Source organism: Aythya marila, assembly GCF_965140915.1.
Source record: "Aythya marila genome assembly, chromosome: 3".
Taxonomy (NCBI): Eukaryota; Metazoa; Chordata; class Aves; order Anseriformes; family Anatidae; genus Aythya; species Aythya marila.
This window is the reverse complement of record NC_139044.1, coordinates 110010551-110032692: the sequence shown is the minus strand read 5'-3', so window position 1 is coordinate 110032692 and position 22142 is coordinate 110010551. Positions and strand designations below refer to the sequence as shown.

The 22142-nt window shown below is 36.4% G+C and overlaps 1 protein-coding gene across 2 annotated transcripts in view; it reads left to right on the top strand.

Moving 5' to 3' along the window:
* The window catches only part of LDAH (lipid droplet associated hydrolase), a 118607-nt gene that overhangs the window by 46171 nt on the left and 50294 nt on the right, over window positions 1-22142 (top strand). For both annotated transcript variants that reach the window (XM_082758045.1, XM_082758046.1), the window contains one exon: window positions 8594-8763. In XM_082758045.1, coding sequence (XP_082614171.1) covers window positions 8594-8763 — 170 coding nt within the window. The remainder of the gene's footprint in view (window positions 1-8593; window positions 8764-22142) is intronic.

Below are 22142 nucleotides of genomic sequence, written 5' to 3'. Positions count from 1 at the left end.
GGATAGACTCATGCATCACATTCCTAAGGCTGATGGTGCAAGATAATTCAAATACCAATGAAACACATTTGCCCTTGTAAAACTGGGTGATATTATTTCAGACCATATGTGAAATGAGTATTCCTAAGGGAAACACTCAAGGTGGACATCTGGAAGAGTACCACCTGCCAGTCCAGCAAAGCAAGGAAAGCAGACTTTTGGGGGAGTGGGAGATAGCTAGTGGACCTAGATTGATTTTTGCAGACTAGCTCAGCATGTCAACAAGATAATGGAAATTATAATATTTTCTCTCTGTTGTTTGAACATGCACTACTGGTACGATGTTCCCTCCCAGAGGCTCAGTCAGAATGTGCCCTTCTGTGTTCAGTGCACACCTTGTGGCAGACATTTCCCTGAAGATCTCATGAATGACTTCATTTTCTCAACCATTGTATTTTCAAGGACATGAGCTCTGCTTCTTATCACCGTGTATGATAGCTGTGCCAGTGCAAGGCTACTTCTTGCTTTCTTCATAATGCCTCTCTCTTTTTTTTTTTTTTTTTTTTCCTGTGATGTTCCCCTTCAGCACCTGGAATGGAAAGGCTGAGCCCTGTTACATTGACAGCTGTTGGCATGGCATGTCTTTGCTGTGGAGTTACTCTGAAATGTCCAGACACCTCAGCAACCCCAACTAAAGTAATACGTTCAGGGGTTCCCACTATAATGATGTTACTGGTTTGTTTTTATACCTGTTTAATGGTATGTAGTCCAGTGTATTTCAGTGATTTGGGCTATGCTCAGTGATTCTTCCTTAACCAGCAGTGGTAGATATTATTTATTTTGGAATTACTGGAAAAGGGAGAATTGCTGGAAGATTTTGAAGGCTTGTCAGCACTGAAACTATTTATAGTTTCTGTTGCTTTGCAAGTATAGATATGCAAGTCCAGACATGAAATGACTTCAGAACTGGAAAAAAGATGAGTAAAGCCTAGATAAAAGCCTAACTTATAATAAACTAAGGACATAACATGGCTTTTTGAGTGTTCTGCAGTTAGTTGTCTTGTGGAGGATATTCTGCAAAGTGAAGTGATGTGCAAAGTGGGATACCGGGTGCGTTGACCTTACTTCACTTTTACAATCAATGCAACTAATGAAAATGGTGCTGCAAGTTTTGCTATTCAAAATAATTAGGTCTGCTGAGAGCTGTAATAACCCAAGTAGCGTTCTGCCTTCAAAAGAGCTGCTTAGAAATGAAACAAACAAACAAACAAGAAATCAACCAAATCATCCTGAGATGAATAGAGTCATAGTGAATTTAATACTTGGTCCTATATCAAGATACATCTTATGCAGCGGTTGGCCATAGTGAGGAATTCCCTTCCTGTTGTGTTTGTGTGGGCAAGTGGAGCAAGGAATTCACAAGAAAATGAATGTGAAAAATCAGCTTCCCAGCAGCTCAGACCTCTTTTCTTTTGCTCCTTGAAATTACTTCATGATGGAAATTTAGATCTGCTCCTGTACAGTGATGGTCCCTCTAACCCCTCCCCTGCCAAGTTTGTTTGTTTGTTTGTTTGTTTGTTTTTTGTTTTTGTTGTTGTTTTTTTTTTTTTTTGCGTTGTTTTACTTTGCTTTTTGTTGCTTTTTTTGATAATGATATTGAAAATTGTTTTAAATTACACTTCTGTAGTTGTTCAGTTTGACGGTAAAATGCAATCCTTCAGAAAGAGAAAAGAGTCCATTTATGTAGAACACACATATTAGATTTGGTTTATGCATGTAAAAGTGATAATGGAGGTACAGTTTGACATAAAACCACACAATAAAACACTGTTTAATGGTGCTTGCCTTGCCAAAAATAGAGACAAGCAACAACATTTATCTCAAGCCTTGCACTGTTATCTCATTATACCTCAGTGATAGTTGCTTTAACCAAAGGGAAGCAAGACTGGGAATGCAAAATGAAAAGAAGTCTCTCACAGACATCTTCATTTAGTAAGTTCAGTATACTGTAGTATGTTTTTAATCAAAACTGTTTTTTAGTATTTCACATGTTTATTAGTTCATTTGGTCAGACTACGCTGGTACTAATTTAATTACGATACAGCTTCCTTTCAAAAACAGATTAGGTGTTAAATAAGTGTCCCAGCAATAGGTATGTAGATAGTAAAGGAAATCGGTAGTTTAATTTGTAAATTAAGGTCTTGTTATTTTTCTAATAAAGAAAATAATACCTATGACCATTTCAGTGTCTTGAGTACATGGTAATTTATTTGTGGAGGATACCTTTACAAAAAGTAATTACTTCAATAAACACTAATGAGTGGTGTGTTTATCTTAAAAGTTGCATGAACAGTTCCTGAGGGTACTAGGGCCAGATGAAGGTCTAAGGGTTAATCTAAAACACAATGCTTTAAGACCTGGTTCCTGGTGTCAGTAGGAGTTCTTTGGTATTTATTGAGCATTCTTTCACGGTTTCCATCCCACTTCTTTGGCATTTTATCACTTGCTGATACAAATTATCCAGGCTTCAATAATCAAATGAAAGATTGGGTGAAGCATTCAGGCTCTAAGCAATATATCTTCATGGGATGTATTTTCTAAAAGATATTCTGAAATTAGACTCACAAACCAGAACACTCAGTTTTTTAGCACACTGTTCTGTTTAAACATTTCAGATGGCATTATTCAGTGGTGAGGAATTGCTATATTTTGCTACAAGAACAAAATCAACCACATAGGTTATTTAATTTACAGAATTAGACTTCTGACTATGCAACCCTGTTTAACAGGTAGTCCTCCTAAGTAATCAGTTGTGGAGCTGCTTTCTGCCTGCCACGTGAAAACAAAGATTAATCTACATGAAGACAAAGATTGATTTATTGTGATGTTACTGCATTTTCATGCACTGAAACTTGTTTATCTCCTCATTGCTAACAGCAAGCATTAAGGTGATAGCACCCACCAGACAGGAGCTGCAAGAAGAGGCTGAGTGAACCCCTTTCCAACCTCTGAGCTCAGTTTCCAGATCCAAACTTGTCTTTATCTTGTAAAAGGTTCAGTTATGAAAATTCTTGACCCCATCCTAGGTCCATCAGAGTTTGTCCTTAGATATCCTATTGCTACCTCCTGGAGCAAATGAGTAGTGAAGGGAAAGATGCAAAGCAGGTAGGGCAGGGTTTTCTTTTCCTCCTTTTCCTTCAGATACAATTCCAAGTCACCTTTTCATACAGGCCCTGACACCAGATTCAGTGACACTGTTCCTTGTTTGGACACCGTCTGCTTCATGTCACAAGGTCATACACAACATTTTCCTTCTGGAACACCGATCCTCCTCTTTGCTTTAATGGCTCCCTCAGTGTAGGCCACAGAGCAAAGAGCCTAGTCCCAGTCATAGAAACTTGCCTTGGTCACCTTACTGGTACTTACCCACTAAGATTTATCCCACCTTTTAGGTAACAAGCAAGCTCCTTGGGTTTATTCAGGACAGGAGCCATCTCATTCCTGGGGTTACACCACCTTATGGGTCTCGCTAGCAATAACATTGCAGTGTATGGGTTCCCTGGTCACAAGCTCGATGCCATTTTCATGGCAATATGTCCCTAGGAATAAAGAAAAACCCTGTTGTTCTTTCTTCAGAGGATCATTGGTCTCCTGTTGGCACCTCCAGCTACATGCCAGCATTTATGGAAAGATCGGTGTCTGCAATTTCTCTCCCATCCTTTCTTTGCAGAGGAGGTGGAGGCTTTCATTTTGTGAAAGCCAGACTTGCAATGCAGTATTATAAAGAAAAGCAGTGTGCATCTTTCAGAATCTGAAACAAATTCTGTCACTTTGTCTTCTGTTTTCCCATGCAGTTATCCTTCCTATGGTTAATTAAAGAAAAGCCAAGAAGCAGAAACTTTTTTTTTTTTTTTTGGAAACAAGGCACCAACATGAGACTTAAGTCAAATGCAATTTTATAGATTCATAATAACCAAGCAAAATCAGTTAGATTAGTCATTTCATTGATTCTTTTAATTGTGATTCATTTGTGATTAGACTTCAGGTTGTTCATAAAGCAGGATTTTTTTTCTTAAGATGCTACCTGAAGCAGTCCATGTTTGTATTAGGTCAGAGATGTGGTTAGTCTTTTGTCTTGCTACAAGAAATGTTAAACATATTTGTAAGCTTGTTTGGTTTGTTGGTTTCTGCTTCATAACTTGGAGGATGCTTGATCTACATGAGGCTACTCATTTAACAGATATGCTTTTTTTTCTTGCCTGAGAATTTCCCTTGCATACACAGCAAAAAAACAAACAAAATTCTCTGTTATTTCCCTGAAAACTGAAGTCCTCTTCCCTAGCAAGATTAACTTGTCGACTATCTTAGAGCAAACACTTTATTTTAATCTATCATTGTTTTCTGACACTGGGTTTAGCAGAGGTCAGAGAAAGAGATTCATTAAAGTGATTGCGCATTTGTTTTTCCAAAAGCACATCAGAAGATTAATGCTTTGCCAAAGAAAATAAAGAAATACAGTATTTCTTTTAATACACTTCAGCTAAATAAAGTCTTGAAATCACATGCCTTGGCCCAGATGGGGTGTCTTCAGCTTACGGTTCAAGTAGGATAATTTCTACTATCTGAAAACGGCTTAAATGAGCTCTATTTCAGCCATGCCGTTTATTCCACACCTGAGGTGAAGTAACTCACCCTCCAGTCCCTTCTCTGATGTAGAGCCATTGGAGAGCTGACTGCCAGTGTGTTTGTGCAAGTCTGTTTGCTTACATAAAGAACCCATTTAAGCTCCTCCACCCAAGAAATTCGTGTTGATTTTGGAAAATCCCCGGACAATTTTATTCCATAAAATAAATAAATAAATCTTTCAGACCTGAGACACAGCCCAGCTCCACATATTTTGGGCTATTATAAGCACAACATTTGCGTTGGGGAAACATGAATTAACATGAAACATTGGCAATTTTATATTTGTCCAGAAGTAAAATAGAACATGTATTTCCATAGAGATTCTGTGAAAGTATATTTCACCTGATAAAAGAGAGCTGGATCAGTCCGGGATAACTGGAGGTTGGCGCATGCATCTCCAGACCATGCACTGCATGCTCATCCTCCAGGGTGGCTTTTCTAGAATTAATACCAATGTGATTCGGTTTGGCAACAAACCAGAGTTTCAGAAGAAAAGGAAAAATTGTATTAAACTTCAGAACAATTCTGTTGAGTCAGCACTGGCTGTCAGGACTAATTTTCAATATGCTAAAGTCCTAAACTCAAGTCTGGGCAAACAAGAGGAGGAAAAGGCCTTATTCTCTTCTCTTAATCCGTACAGGCTTGACCTATATCCCTCCCTGGGGTGCTTACTTTGGCAGCAAAAATGGTTCTGAACAGACACATCACTAATGAAATCAGTAATAGCCCTGAATATGTTGCCCTGGGTCTCCATACTGCTATTTACTGGGTAACTATATATTAAATTAGATATCTAATGTTTAATAAACAGGTGTAACTGATTAACTATATTAGACAACTTTGATAACGTTGAGACTGGGCCAGGCTGTATTTGCTGTATTGGTTATTAATAGCATTGCAGTGATTTTCAGCATGTCTCTTGTAGCAGATTCTGAATTTGTGTAGTCAAACATTGCCATTAACCTGGGCAAGCTTGATTTTCCATCGTCTGTATTGACAAGGGAATCATAAGATTGGCTTCAAAGTCACGAGATTGTATGAATAATACAAACAAAATTTGTTTTCTTTTCCGCTTGGTTTCTCTGGTCTTGAGAACCATGAGAGGTTCTCTAGAAGGCTTATACACCTATTTTGCATCCTCTTCTGTTCCTCTAACCTAGAAGTAAGCTGAAATTCCATTTGAAAATCTTGAAAATCCATTATTTTCTTGAAAATCCATTATTTTCAAGAACAAAGGCTATGAATGGAGTGTCAAACATTAAAAGGCTTGCTGATAAATCACTGGAGATGGCAGTGCCTGAGAAATAAAACATGGGAATGGTAGCAAATGTTTACAGAGGAGAATTAATCTCTTCAACCCAACACATGGTAATATATATGCTGAATGAAACATCCTCTGTCACTTGTTGCTGTATCCAGTGGGTCACCGTATTTCTAGTATTGTGTTTCGTGTGTGTTATACATACCCTGAATTAGACTTATGATGTAGACAGCCCACGCCTGCATGGGGTTAAGCTGCTGTATAAACAAATAAAAAGTAACTCTTGCTAAAAATGGAAACTAAGATTAAAAACAATGTTCTGGCCTTAGGGTTTTGGAAAACAGAACAAGTTTTTGTTTTCCATTACTTGTAGAAAGCCTAATAGTTAATATATTACTTCTAATCTAATTTTGCATTCTCTGAGTGTGTTTTAGTAAATTTCCTTTTCATTTAGAGTAAACTACTATAAATTATGCTGGGTTATGATCATTAGTACTTTTAGTAGAAATACTAAATTAGTTGAAGACAAATTTGCTTGTTGTTACCTCTGTGGTAATATTTTAAGCTCAGAAAAAAAGGCATCAGAACATATTGTGATTCTGTGATATTCTTCAGCAATTATTTTGCTTCAGAACGTTGTGTTTTATACAGATCAAAAAGGCAATGTAATGCCAACCCACTTAGGCTACCAATTAATACTGTTGCTGTCAAAACCCCAGCAACCTCAGTACATTCGTGTTAGTGATTCTTAGCATTTGAGGTTCCTGACCAATTGCCATCAAATTTATTGCACACATATTAAAAGAGCAGTCAGTCTTTGTAATTTGGTAATGTATGTTCAGAGTCATAGGTGGAACGGTTTCTGTTAGCACCTTCTTCAAGCAGGTACAAAACCAGCTACACCTGAAATGGGTCTCCACTGCAAGCTAACTTTCTCTTATAGTACTTTCTGAGTGCCTCCCAGACTCTTTAATGTGTGTCCATGCAGCATCTCTGCCTGATGGATACTTCTTCCACATCTGTTTCTTGCACAAGGAACTGATGTAGAAGGCATCAAAAGAAGTAGAGTGGGAACTGAAACACCTAATACTTGGTGGACCAGGTAGGGCTGTACGTGCACCACATCTGGTAGCTGAATGGTTATAAATGGGTGTTTTTTGCCAGGAATCTATGTGCTGTGTGTAGAACTATAGCTCCATAAGGGTGCTACGGTTCTACACACAGCACATAGATTCCTGATTCCCCATCCTGTGTCTGAAACTTGCTGCCTGGAGATTTGGCCCCTTCCAGACTAAAGCTGCATTGCAAGTCAATGTGTAAGCAGTGTAACGGATCAGGAGGTTAAGCAGGAGTGTGGCACTGAGCTCTGAGGTAACGGCATGGGTTTAAGGGATCAAGCGATATTAGTACATGGGCATCTCCAAATATAGGACTTGAGGAAATAGCTTGAAGCTCTGAAGGTTGGTTCAGGCTGGGTGTTAGGAAAACATTCATCACCGAGATGGTGATTGGGCACTGGAACAGGCTCCCCAGAGCAGTGGTTACGGCACTGAGCCTGCCAGAGCTCAAGAAGCATTTGGACAGTGCTCTCAGATACAGAGTCTTTTTTTTTGTGTGGTCCTTTGTGGACCCAGGAGTTGGACTCAATGATCTTTGTGGGTCCCATCCAACTCAGGATATTCTATGATTCAGTGTTCCTTCATGCCTTCTGCCTTTCATTTTATTTTATTTTTTTTTCTTTTCAGTATTCTTGCACTCTGTTCTGTACAATAACTTAAACTGGTGTATTTTAATGTACCTTTCAGTATAGCGTGTAGAGTACTGTTCTAGCAGATCAAAGACCTGTGAGTCTCCTTAGACTTAGAACTTTCAAGAACTTTCACATCTCATGAGCTAGTGCTCATGATTTTTTTTTATTTTTGTATAAAAATAATGTTGCAAATTGTTACAGGCACCAGATTATCCTGGTCTTGCTGGCTGGCCGGAAAGCAAGTGAAGTTCTCATCCTAAGTGGTTTCCCAAGCTCCTTTAGGAGGTCCTTGACAAAACATGAATGAGTTTGCAAAATAACCTGAAACCCTGAAACTGTAACATGATCTTTCTCTTTGTAGCTGGATTGATAATGATAAGAACCTGCCTAAATATGGGTAGTTTATGTAAGTGCTAGTGCTCTATGTTGGCACATAGCATTTCATATTTTTTCCTATTCTATTGGACTTTTTTTCTGTATATTTGTTTTAAGACAGGAGATTTGGGATATCTGAAAATCCTCAGTGTACGATTAATGTGGATGATAGTTTGTCTTGAGTGAAAGGACTTGTTGCTGGGCAATGTTGTTGTAGGTCTCAATCTTGCAATATGAAGTTGGATTGATTTAAGCTGATCGAACACCTTGAGGTTGGTCTTGTGCCGAAAGAGAGGGAGCACAATGCTAGATGATGGACCATCAAGTTCCATGTGTTTCTGTACCATCCCTAGTTGCCCAGTTTACATATGTCTTCACATCCCATATACATCTATCAACGGTCTATATTTACCACCTGTGTTAATATTATTTTTTTATTTAAAAAAATATTTATTTCAGAGTTTTCCAAAGAAGTGAGGAAAAATGAGACACCTGACACTTCCACTATTAAAACAAAGTTGTTTTTTTCTCTTATGTTTCAGACACAGATATTAAAGAACTGGAGGATGTTTTTGGACTCAACGGACAAGTAGAACATAAGCTGAACTTCATCAAAAAGAATGTATCAAAAGATATAAAGCTGGTACTGATTGCTCATTCTATTGGTTGCTACATCACACTGGAGATGATGAAGCGAGCATCAGAACTTCAGGTACATCAACCTTACAGAATGGGAGTTGTATTATTAGCAAAGCAGAGTACATACTTAGCCTATGGGTGACTCCATACCTTTCCTATAAAAGCTATATTCTGCTGTAAGTAAGCTTTTGATCCTAGTTCTTACTAAAATGAAATAAAAACATTAATGACTAAGCCTAATAAAATATAATTAAGTATTTTGGTGTAAAATAAAGGTCTTATTTTGAATTTGGATCTCTAAATGCCCATGTAATATATAAATGATTAGTAATGGTGATAAATATCTTCAGGACTTGTCTTTTCATCTTTAAATCATTTATAAACAGGTACTAGATACCTGGTAATTACATTACGTTACTGCACCAAAAATGAAGACTGGTTATGATTTTAATAGTAGCTTCTTATCTCAAGGCAAGCAGATTGCTAATTCTAGAGGGGGAAATGTATGGAAGAGAATAATAATACAAATTGTAATGAGTACTGCTATAAAGTACTTTGTTTTTAAAATTGAATATGTATGCAAATATCACTGCTTCTGCAGCTCAGCCTTGGTTTGTGTAACTTGACAAGAACGGGAGGTGTTACTGTGTGTTCTTGTCATTGGGTATCTAAACACTTTTCTTTGTCACTGTAAAGCAGTTGCAAGGCAAAGGAAGGACATAGTTCTCACAGCTCGCAGTTAGCGAGCTGTTAGTGCTCAGCAATAACTCACTTTCCCAGTGGATAACAAATGAAGAATACTGAATTTATTTGTATTTAAGTATTCACTCTTGCTATATCATTAGCTCTTCCTTTACATCATATTCTCTTCAGTGGAATGAAGTGCAGTGTTAGTGTATAGTCTGTATTTAATATATGCGTGAGTAGGTTCTTCCACTTCTTCATAACCATTTCCACAGCACTTTTTTTTTTTTTCATTTAAAGAAAACAAAAACTAAAAAAGTGAAACATGAGGTTAACCTGATATATTTCATCAAGCGTATTTCACGTAGTGATTATAAACATGCTTTTCTGGAGGGGAAAACTTTTATTACTGTTTTATCTTTTCAAGAGGGAGTGTTCTAGAAAATATCATATGCAGTAATTTGTCCAAAAATATCAACTTTTCTTTGGTCAACATCTGTACAGTCCTTATGACACGAAGGGTTTTATCTGGTTTCAATTAAACTGAATTGTTGAGCAATTTTTTTACACCTGACCCACTGGATGTTGGCAGCTTGAGATTCATCAATGTTTTGAAACTTAGGTATCTTTGGGACACACTTAGACTGTGTGGTGCACTGTGTGCATAAAGTTAATATATGACAAGCTACATTTAAGATGCATTTAACAATAGAAAATATTTGCGTAAGCCAGAGTGTTGTGCAACCTTTGTCCCTTTGCCAAAAATAAGTTAACTGTTAGGTTTTATAACATATGAAGTGTGATAATAAGAAACTTGTGTTTCCATCTCTCCCTTTATTTTTACTGGAATATTTGATTCCCACAAGATTTTGAGCACATATGTGTATTTTAGTAGCTAGATCATTTGATTTTATTTTTGTGTAGTTCTTATGTGATATTCTTTTATTATATGAGTTTTGGTTTTGGTCTTAAATTCTCTGCTTCTAAAAGCCTTTGATTGCTTACAGTTTATTATTCTGAGCTAGAGGTTAATGTGTTGTATTTGGTGTTCAAATAACTCAGTAAACGTTTGTATTTGGAATGTAGGTTTTGCAGGATTGATTTTTGTTACCCAGTTTAAATAATACCCTTTGATAATCTAGCCAAATGTAGACTAGATTTTCCCTCTCCTGTGCAATGATGAGGGAACCTGATGAGCTTAAGCTAGCAGGCATGAAAAGGATGAGGTACTGCCTTCTCTTCTGTCCTTCTTGGTGGTTCTTCAGCTGTCTCTTTTGAATGGGGCCCCTGTGCTGTGCAGGTTAATGAAGTATTGTTATTTTTTTTTAATTTTCTTTGCTGTATTTCTATGAAATAGTGCTTTCTTTTATTAAAAGAGAGTTTAAACAGGAATTGCCAATTTACCCCTGGGATAAATTTGATTTTGGAGCCCAGCCCTGGTTTCCTTTTGACTCTCAGGGCAGCTTCTGTTAGTGGTTTCTTCAGGAGCCTCCTTAACTTATTGTCTCAGATAGATACTGTTAATTAAGCCTAATTAGTAGAAAAGTGCAACACAGGTTACATCTGTGCTTGTAACTAAATGAAGCTGCTGCATGGTTTGAGCGCTAGGAAGCAGCCAGCTCTGCCGTGCCCCTCTTGAACCATGCCCCAGGAGACTTTTGGCCCTGAGAAGCCAGCAACTCGCAGACTGCACCCTGGCACGGGTCCGGGCCTGAAAAAAGACTAGGACTATTCCCAGTAGTTAGCCTGGATGCAAACAGCCTGTTTTTAGGTGGGGGGAGTTCAGCCATGTCGTGACAGACCATCCCATGTCATCCTGTTCAGTCTCAGGAGCAGGGAATAGCTCCTGGTTGTTTTATTTGCTGGTATACATGGAACCATGGACACTTCTCTACTACCATGGTGGGCATCAAGTCTTTGAAGATTCAGCTCTTTGCAGAAAATGGATCATCCAGAGTTTTTCAGACTTCTCTAATTTTTTCTTACAGGGAAGGAAAAGTGTTAATCATCCTTACTCTTTTGAGATGGAGAAATGCAATAATGTACGCTGCAACTTATTTGATGTTTGGTCTTAACCTCATAACCTTCTTCATTCAGATAGCAGAACTGAAAAGTGAAACTGAGTGACAAAATGATTTTCTCAGTTGTTGAAGCTTGAGCCTAACTCATAAATACTCTACAACCTCCAGGCGTTCTCTTCTGAAATACAAATCCCTTCTTTGACTGTTTCCATGTGCTTTGCTGATGACACTACTGTTACCTAAAGTATTCGCTTTGTTAATTTAATCAAAAGATTGACATATTTCCTTGCTATTGAAATTCATTCTGTTACAGCATTCGTCTTCCATTAGGGATGATGCTATTGAAATGCCAGCATCTTTGTGGTAGCGAATTAACAATAATAAATGAAACCATCATACAATGTAAACATAGTTCTTCCTTTAAAACTCACCGAAAAGAAAGTTTTTAAACCCGCTGAGTATGTGTCTGTTTAAGCAAATAAAATTTCTGAAATATATTATCCAAAACCATTCTTTGCTGCCATGTCTCAGTGATGCCAAAGAATATTGGGTATTGCTAGGACTTGGCTGATCTTATAACTAATAGCGGACAAAACATCACGGAATCACAAAATGGCTGAGGTTGGAAGGGGCCTCTGGGTCCATCTGGTCCAAGCCCTGATCCAGCAGGGCCACCCAGAGCAGGTTAATGTTTTGCACTACTGAATTGCTTATATATCCCATCTGTGCATTTTCTGCCCTCGTAGCCATGTTTCTAATTCATATAAATATGTTCTTCTCACCCATCATTGATATTATCAGTGAGATCTAATGACCTCAATGGAAAGCATTTTGTTGGAGAATTTTTGAATACAGATATTTTAGGTGATACTCCTATATGTGCCTGGTAGCCATATTTCTTTTTCAAAATATTTATATAAAAAAAGAGATGGTGCTGTCATCTATAAAACATTATTGTTGTTACTTCGGATGTTACAAAAAGTTAGAAATATATTTTATCGTTCTTTTTAAAATTTAGCATATATTGGACTAGTTCTTCTGTCATTCCGAAGTTGAATGTACTGTTAGTAATTGGGTCTTTTATTAGCCTCTATGCTCCCCTAGATCACACCTTTGGTTCAACATATTTAGTCCTCATTTTCTGGTTTCATGCCTGAACCAAAAGGCTGTGTTCCATCTGTTGTTAGCAGCTTGCTTGGAAACATGGATGGCCTACAGGTACACAACAGAATGGCAGATGTCATGACTCTGTTAGCTTTTTTTTCTCCCTTTTGTCTAGAAGCCTGCTTCTTCCCAATTACCTGGAGCCCTAGGTAAACACATCTTAGTGGGAGAAGACATCATGTAACCCTTCTGATAGCAACATTGAAAGGGAAATTAAATTTTAGAAATAGTCTTCTCTTTGCTATCTCTTAGCCAGGGATTTATTTTTTTTTTAGCATGTGTGAGAAATTATCTGTACATTTTTTAAAAGTTTGTTTTAAAAGAAGCTTTATTAAAACAGTGAAAAATGGCATTGCATTGGGTATTTGTATGCTACATAAAATGCAATAATTATTCACTTACAGAAGAAAAGAAAGAAAATATATAGACTAGCATAAAAAAATCTTCATATTGACTCTCTCTCACAATATATGAACATCCATCTATAAAAATATTTTTCAGTAACATAGAACAGGAAGTTTAAAGCAAAAAATATGATTCTGAACTGTCTTTTTCTGAAACAGCTTAATCTGTTTTCCATATACATTAAATAGTGGTTTTTAATGTGTTCTAGGTTCATTCTGGACAAATGTGCTCACATATGGAGCTATTCTGGAATATTTCCATTTTTTAATATCCTTTATTCATGTTTACTATATACCAAGTCTCTTGGTCAACATCAATTGTGTAAGCTATCAAAGCTTTTCCAAAGATTATTGGCAGAGATCATCTTTTTGAAATACATTTTCCTGAAGATGGAAGCTATGAGTAGGTGTCTTATTTTTCTCTTCATTAGAGTTTTTGGTTGTCCCAAGAGCTGGGAGAGAAGACAGGGAGAGAATTTTGTTTTGCCCCTATTGGTAAGTGCATATTTTGCCATCATAGCAAAAGAGATCACACTTGCTTGTTCAGAAGTTTTTGTTTGATGAGAGCAGTTACATGTGGGGAGGAAGGAAGGAGTATGTAAATTGTTTGTAATGGTTCAAAATCTCATATGGACAAATATGAGATTCTCGCACTCCTACATCTTTCTGCCTCAAATAGAATTACATTTTCTTTTATCTCTAATTAACACTTAGTTCCTTTCTGTTGAAGTACTTGGAAAGCTCCCCCTGACTTCAGTGAAAGCAGGATTAGGCCATGAGAGAGAGAAACGTGTCAGAATTCCTCTGCCAGGAGATTTATTATGATACAAAATTCAGTCCAGTGACCCATTAAGATAATAATTTAGTTTCCGTTGTGTTGAAAGCTTGATTATGAATTTGGGAAGCACTTTCATAATGACAGGAAAGAAAAAAGTCACCATGATTTTAAACACTGGTATTCTACAAGAAAACAAAATTCTTTAGTATAGAATTACTGGAAATCCACAGGGACCGCGAGATTAAAAGAGGGAGATTTATTAACAGTGCGGGAACTGCTAGAGCTATTAACAATACAGGAACTGCTAAACACGTCTGACCTTTGAGATAATAAGAGAATCTTTTCAGCAGCATGAATGGATGAAGGAAAGACTGAATTAAGGCAATGCCATTTGTTCAATTTCTGTTTCGCTGAGATTAGAACCTATATATGTAAATAGAAGACTGGTAATGCTATCATGACAGAAAGTATCTCTGAAAGGACACTAATTCAGCAGATTCTGACATGCTTAGAAGCTGTAGTGAGTTTTGGAAGTAGAAGGAAAATGAAAACCTAAAAGCAGACAAGTTAAACAGGGATGCAAATTTTTATGACATCTTTGCAGGTTTTATTTAACATAGCTGCATCAAGTTCAAATGTTGATTATTTAAATTACATGTCACAGTACTTTTTAACAAAGTTAGTATGTGTAGCTGTTGTCTAGTCAAATTCACTTTTTATGATCTGGCTCACAGTTACGAAGTTTAAAACATGCTTAATGAATAAATGCATTTTTACCACCTTTAATACTCTCTTACAAAAGTACCTTTATCTCAAATAAAGTGAAGCTTCGTAAAACAGAAAATTAGCTAGAAATCTCTTGAAGAGATGTTGTCTTCTCTCACACAGAGGATTACGCTTTGTAGACCTGTGTGCCAGTGTGTGGTGTCACCAGTAGACTAGCACAGCAGAAACATAAAGAAATGTCCTTGGTTTGTACAGCTTTCTTTTGACTTGTCCTGGCTGAGAACTGTTCGCTCATAGTTCCTTAATGGATTGCAGTGGTAGGTCAGATATGGATATGTAATTGTGTCTAGCAGTAGGGATCAAGATCTGGAGAAACTCTATATGTTTTTTTATGTGACTTGCAGGCTAAAATATTAAAGTGCAAAAAGCATAAAAAAGTAAAATGGGTAAAAGACTTACAGTAACCAAATTACAATGACAATACTGACAAAATTATTATGCAGGAAGAAAATAAGTGTCTATACTTAGCAGACCTCACAAGTAAATAGGTACGTTTCAAATAAATACACATCTTTTGAAGAGAGATGCACATTTCTAGGCCATAATGGAAAACTATATTGAGTCTGATATATATATATATATTACTTTTCCTTCAGTATCCATTCCAGATAAATGAGCTGTATGTTAAAAAAAAATAATAATAAAAAAAAGCAAACAGCACTGGTTGATATATACCCATCTTCATCCACCTTTAAGCGTTGAGTGAGTAAAAAAATGATGGAGACATTGCGCAGATTTAATCATGAGTCTACGTTCAGCTGCCTTCAGTGAGATATGTGTTAATTTAACTTTATGGATGTCTTCAGTTGGTCCCTGAATTGGACTGTTTCTGTAACATATATATATATATATTTGGCACTTCTCTATCAGTTCTTGATAGATAGGAAGCCTTTGGGAGCATATGCAAGGAAACACAGGTGGTCTGAGCCAGCAATTAGACTAAAATATGCTTTAGTTGACAATGTACACATTGCAGAGGCTGCATAATCCACCTTGCAACAGATGACAAAGTTCGGAGGAGTATATTCTTTCAGTGAGGCCTCAGGCAATATCATTAAATCTACTGGAATAGCCAGTAAAGCAAGCAATATGAACTTGGTGCATATGCTAACATTATGCAGCCCTGTTATATGGAAAAAACAAGAAGTACTGCAGATGATTTATTAAACCTGACGAAATAAAATAAATAAGATACTGTATCTTTGAAGCATCAAGGGAGTTTCTAGAAAAAAAAATCTGGATAGATTAAAAAAAAAAATAAAAGGAAAAAAAGGAAAACAATCTTCATATGAAAACCTAAGGCAAATATAAAACCTTCTCTCTTTGGGGTGGGGGGTTGCAAACCAAAAAGCAATGAGTACCCACTGAGTTCATTGCAAAGATTTGTTAGAGAGATACTGACTTTCGACTAAAACAATTAAAAGTCCACCAGCCTGAATTTAAAAGCTCGACAAAACTTCAGGACCCCATCAGTGAAAGGCTGATAACTGTGTAATGGGGTTGAGTGCCAGGAGACCACGATCAACCATTATTTTCACTGGCTTGATGACAGACTGTAATCCTAAAGGTCCTAGTCATATTCTTTTCTACCTATCCCCACCAAAAAAAAAAAAAAAAAAAAAAAAAAAGGCTTTAAAAAATGTAAACTCTAAGAAAATGCAGCAATCAACAGGCAGACAGGATTTGTTGAGTAACTCTCACTGGAAGCCTTTGTTGTGCCTGGAACCAGCAGCATGGAGATTGCCACGTGCTATGGAGGTTGGCCTGTAATGGCTCTTCCCTTCACAAACAATCCATTTCTCGGTTTAGAGGGCAAAAGAATGTGAATACCAAAAATTTAGGAAACTTAAAATGTAAGGAGGAATAAACTGTGGTGCATCTACAGATGTAAAAATGCCTCAGGGCAAACTAAAAAATAAGTCAAAGTCTTTGTGTTTTCCTTTCACCAGGGAGAGACATAGATCTTTCCCCACACTAATAATATCATTTTTGTCAGGAAAAAATGGCTTCAAAGCCAAAGCAGCATGATCTATCAGTTATCAACAAATAACTAAATGTATCAGGAACTGAAATGTGATCAACAATTTGAACATAATCTTCTGTCGTGCTCTGAAGACACCTGAACATCACTGCATTCTGTCTGCCTGGTTTTCTGTTTTCTGCTTTCATGTTGTAAGCAGAGAAATTAGCTGTTATTCATACATTGGGTAATCTATTGCATGTGGTACCAACTTCTGATTCTGACATTGACCAAATATGTTGTGGTTAACAGTGTGTAACTCGCCATTATCTAACAATCTGCCTAACAATCCACTTCCCTCTAAAATGAGATGACAGGGTTTATACTTTAAAGTTGTTAAATAAATAAATAAAAATAAAAAGATTTAGTGTTTCATTTATGGCAAAAAGTTGGTCAGAGACTTTCAAAAACAAAAACCATTTCCTTTTTTTTAGCTAGTCCCACACTTGGCTGCTGTTTCTGGGCTTGTCCTCTGTGACTGGTTCCAGAGAGAATTATTGAGTAACTCCATATACCTGCTTCTGGAGAAATTTCCAAGTTTTTGTCTTTTAATTTTGCAGACACCTTGTGGATGTGGCACTTAGGAACATGGTTTAGTGGTGGACATGGTAGTGATGGTTGGATTTGATGACCTTCAGGGTCTTTTCCAACCTAAATGATTCTGTGATTCTGTGATTGTATGTTCAGCTTTTTAAGTTATTCATTCTACTATTATCTGATTTTTTTATTTTTCTCATCTTCAAAGAGAGAAATGCTGAAAGTCTGAGTCGTATCCCCAGTCTCTGAAATGCAGCAGGAGTTTTCTTCCCTCTCAGTCCTCAGTAATTCTGCTTAGCCATGCAGCTCCATGCAGTCAGCCTCAGACCAACAGGCTGCCCATGCTCCTGACTGAAATTCAGTATTCACTGAATTAATTCAGTATTCACATTAATTCACTGTAAGGTAGGCACACCTCAAAAAAGTAAAAGATTTCCACAGGGCTCTATTTGGTACATGTTTTCTGTCTGCAGTCTAGACTTGTTCTTGATAGTAGCTGTAGAGGTAGCAAGCAAGAAACCATTGAGGAATCAAGTGACCAAGATATGATGATAAAAGTCAACACAAAACTGGCAACACAAAACTTTAGGACTAGAAACATGTAGAATTTTCAGAGTTTGATGTTAAGAAAGATTGCCAGTTGTAGTATGCCACTTTTCAAGATCTTGTGTGTCTTAGGTGTTGATATCTTAACTTCTAAACTGAATCGTGGAGTATACCAAAGAAGCATGAATGGAAGTTTAGATTAGGCTTATGGTGCTTGTCAGCCTACTTGGCCAAAGTTCATGCCTGATTTTCAGGTCCAAAGAAAGCTTTTTGAAATTAACCTCGCAGTGATTTGGTTGTTTTATTTTGCTCACTAATGTATTCTGCCATATTTCTGTTACACTGTGTTAGCACACCATAGCTCAGCTCACATTAACCACAAATGGAAGCAGTAGTTCATCATGCTGTCAACACCTGGAAGTGGGCAGTTGAGTCCTGGATTTGCCTGGCTGAGTTCAGTATTGGACCAAAAGGTGTAAACATAGAAAATTAGTTTAGAAAACAAAAAGATTAAAGATTGCAACGTGGCTGTCTAAGAACAGAAAAGAAAGTGGATCTACACCAAACAAAACTGATGGATAAATCCACTCGTTTTGTATCTACTGAATATAGACCAAAGACTACACACTCACAGTTTGTCCTGTATGATTACTAAATGCCTCACGCGAAACAGAAATAGGGCTACTAGAAAGATGAGATATAATGTGGTAGTTAGAGCTCAATTTTGGTTTCAAGGAGAGCATTTAGACATACATGTATATATGTCTTTCATTCTTAATTCTGCCTTGTATATATTCTGAAGACAAATAATGCATTTCTGAACAATGCTGACCATACCTCATATGCTTTTTGAGTGGGTAAAGCAGGTCGATATCATTTGCTCAGTCCTAGAACTTCATAGGAAATACTAGAATATGTATAGTTCAGCACTTTTTTTAATCAGGAAAATTTGCAGTCCAGAAATCTTGAAGATCAAATGAGACCAGTAAATAGTAGAGTGATAATAAAAAGCACAAATGTAAATTTAATTAAAATTGATTTCTGTTACAATGAAAATAGAGGTCTGACAAAATCAGTGGCAGTACATCTGTCAGAATGTAATTACCTAGTCTAGTCTGTGAACACAAGTTTCTTTTTAACTTTCTTTTTTAAGAGTAAGGATTCAGAGTCAATAATAACATTGCTTTAAGATTAGCTTGTTTAGATCATAAGCCTGTGATAAGAAGGCTATAAGAAAAAGGGAAAAACAAGGTCTCAGGACTTTCTGAGGAAAATTATATTTTGTTCATAATATTCACAAAAAATTACAGCTTCTATTGTCCTTAGTGTATTTGCTGTACTGCTCAGTCGAATATAGAAACAACATGATAACTAAGATTTTTTCTGTGATGTTTCAAAGTAGGGAAGCATAAGTAATAATTTTCATTTGAAGATACTTGATTTTTTTTATTAGTGTATTTCATTGCTAATAAAACATCTGATTTCTTTTCAGATGTATGTAGTCAGAATTCAAATACACCTATAAAAATTATTTTTTTCTAGGAAGTTAAAAGATATTAAAGTAGCCAAATGTATAAACAGAAAAGGACTAAAAATAAACTGAAAACCGGAATCTGTGATCATTCATCAAGAACCCAAAGTAAAACATGAAAATGAAGAGGAAATGAATGACTAAAAATAAAAAGATGGCCAGAATGGTGAATACCATAACAGGATTTATTAAGTACAGTGGATTTTTACACATTTGTTCATAAAATCTTGTTATTTTGAATCACTGAAAATTTGGATTCATATTGTAATAACTAAGTTAAATGATTCTGTAAAAGTCAGGGAATCATAAACATGGCAAGAAGTGAATTTCAGAAACAATTTGTATTTATAGCACGTGTTTTCAAAAGAGGTCTTCAAAAGAACCCGTTTGAAAGCTAGGTTTCCCAAAGAACTTGTTAAGCTGAGTGGTGAGATCTTTTACAACTCTGGCTGTAGATGTGCATGCATAGTACTTGAAAATCTGAGCCCTGCATCTTTGGAGAGTTGGACCAAACAATCAAAACTCAGTATCAAGATATGTTCCACAGAGCTTCAATTTGTTTTGGTTTTTTTTACTGCATTTAGTATTCTTTTAAAGAAGACAATCAAGCTAGAAATCAGTACTTCAATTTACTTTATTTGATTTAAAATTGAGTAGAGAATGGGGAAAAACAGTCAATTAGGGCATTAAAGAATCATCCATGAAAGGAACATGTAAAAGGACTTTGTGGAGGTTCTTAACAGACTTCACAAACATGTGGTTAAGGTGTGAGCATGGCCAGTAACTCTAATAACCAATATTTATTCCTAGAAAATATTAAAATATGTTAAATATTAAACTGCAATTTCTCCTACAGTCCTGAGCTCTTAACAAAGAAGTTGAACTGCCTCATCAGCTCTTGCACTTCATTGTACGTGACACAATTATTCAAGCTGTTGAGGGCTTGGCTTGGGTCTCCCACTTAGAAGAGGATGCTTAGAATGGACAGTGTACTAATTAAAAGTATTTTATACTGTGCCATATTCTTAATTTGTTCATTCTCCATGATTTACAGCGAAGTTTAGGTATGTTTGCTTTAAAGCCTCAAGCAGAAAAATATGTTCCTCTGCTTTAGCTTTTATATTGAAAATGGTGCATCCTGTTTGAAGTGTGTAGACCAGGTGTGAAAGGCATTGCAGACACAAACTGGATGAAAAACATTTAAGAAATTTCTAATATAATATTGAATTAAGTTCAGATAAAGATTGGATAATTTTGTTTTGATTTATTTTGTTTGCTTTTCCTATCTTTTTCGTATTTCTTTTATTGTTGATAATTTTAGGGGAATTTTTGCCATTGCCAAGATGGATCTTTTTATATAGCAGAGGATGTGTCAAGTGACTGTTACACCTATGTTTAGAGAACTGAATCAAGCCCTAGATTTCTCCTCAAGAATCACCCTCTGTGCTCTTTAGAATGAGGTTATCTTCAGAATTAAGTGTAATAGAAGTCCACTTCCCTTTCCATTTATTTCAGTCTATAAATATTTGAAATCCTTGATTTCTATTGTTTGGATACAATGCTATTTAACTGTGACATTAAAAAAAAAAAAAAAAAAGAAAAAGAATTTGCCCTTTTGTGTGGAATTCAGTGTTAAATATACATCTAAGTGGAAATCCAGAAACCACAAATGTATTTAATAAACTTGTTACCTTTGGAGTCCCATAAGAAAGTTCAATTAATGTTAATGAAAATATGCTTCTAATAACTTTGTTACAACATTTCTAGTCACTGGAAAATTGTAAGAACACTCTGCTCTTTTTCAAATTCCAAAATGAAGCATAATTGTGTGTAAGTCAAATTACCAAGTCCTAATTGTTCTTGAAAATGCTAGAGTGAATTTCTGCTTCTCTGTTTAAAAAAAAAAAAAAAAAGCATTATGACTACTGTAAGTGTATTTTACTGAAATGAAAAGTACAAAAAAACAGATCTGAAAAAATACAATTTGAATTGTGACCTTTAATGGCAGGTGGCAGAGTTCAGACTTATTCATTGGCACTGGCAATTAAAGGATACTCTCAACATTCCCTTTTTTTGTTTTTTTTCAAAGACCTTTTTACCTGATGACCCGTTTTATTTACATGATAAATTGGATATGGTGTTTGCTCTTTTAGCAGATTCTTGCCCAGTGCATTGCACTGAAAGGAAGTTTGTATATTTCCCTTGGGAAAGTCAATGGAAGGATGGAAAAATAAGCTGACCGGGAGATTTCCACACTCCCTCCTCTCTCTTCTTCTCCTGATACCCTAGCAAGACATTGGGGTGCAAGTTCTATCTTGAATCTCAAATATATACCTAGTTTCTTTTCTTCCATTCATGGAAATACAAAGCAGAAGGTTGGGCTTTCCATTCTGTTTCTTCTCAGTATAGTTTGGTCTCACTTCTGTTTTTCACTGGTTTAGCAAATGAGGACTTGGTCTGCTCTTCTTACTCTCCAGTACGTCATTAAGTAAGCCACTTAAAGATGGTTAAAATGATAACAGGCTGAACTCTTGCCAATATTAAATCTTATCTTCGTTTTCCTTGTCCCTCTAGTAATCCTTCTGGCCAAGCAGGGCTACAGGCTTGAGTTGACAGGATGCCTTCTGAGGCCTGACTTCAGTGAGTGGTGATGTACACCCCTTCATTGTTGGAAGTGGAGTATTAAAAATAGAAGTCCAAGGATGTCGAGGCACTGTTGGAAAGTCATGGCCTTCCTTTTTCATCAGCAAAATGAGATTATAGTTTTAAGGCTGGTTTTTCATTTACCTTGTTCAGCCACTTTTCCTTAAATGCACTGTCATTGACATTTATTAGTAGGTATAGGTATACTGATGGATTTGAAAACTGTTGGTTCAAGACAGAGGAGAATCTGATTCTTAATACCTTCTTTGTGTTGAGCCTTCTCTTCATTGCACACATTAAGGTTCATCATAAGTGGTAAGTTTCCCAGGTCATATTTG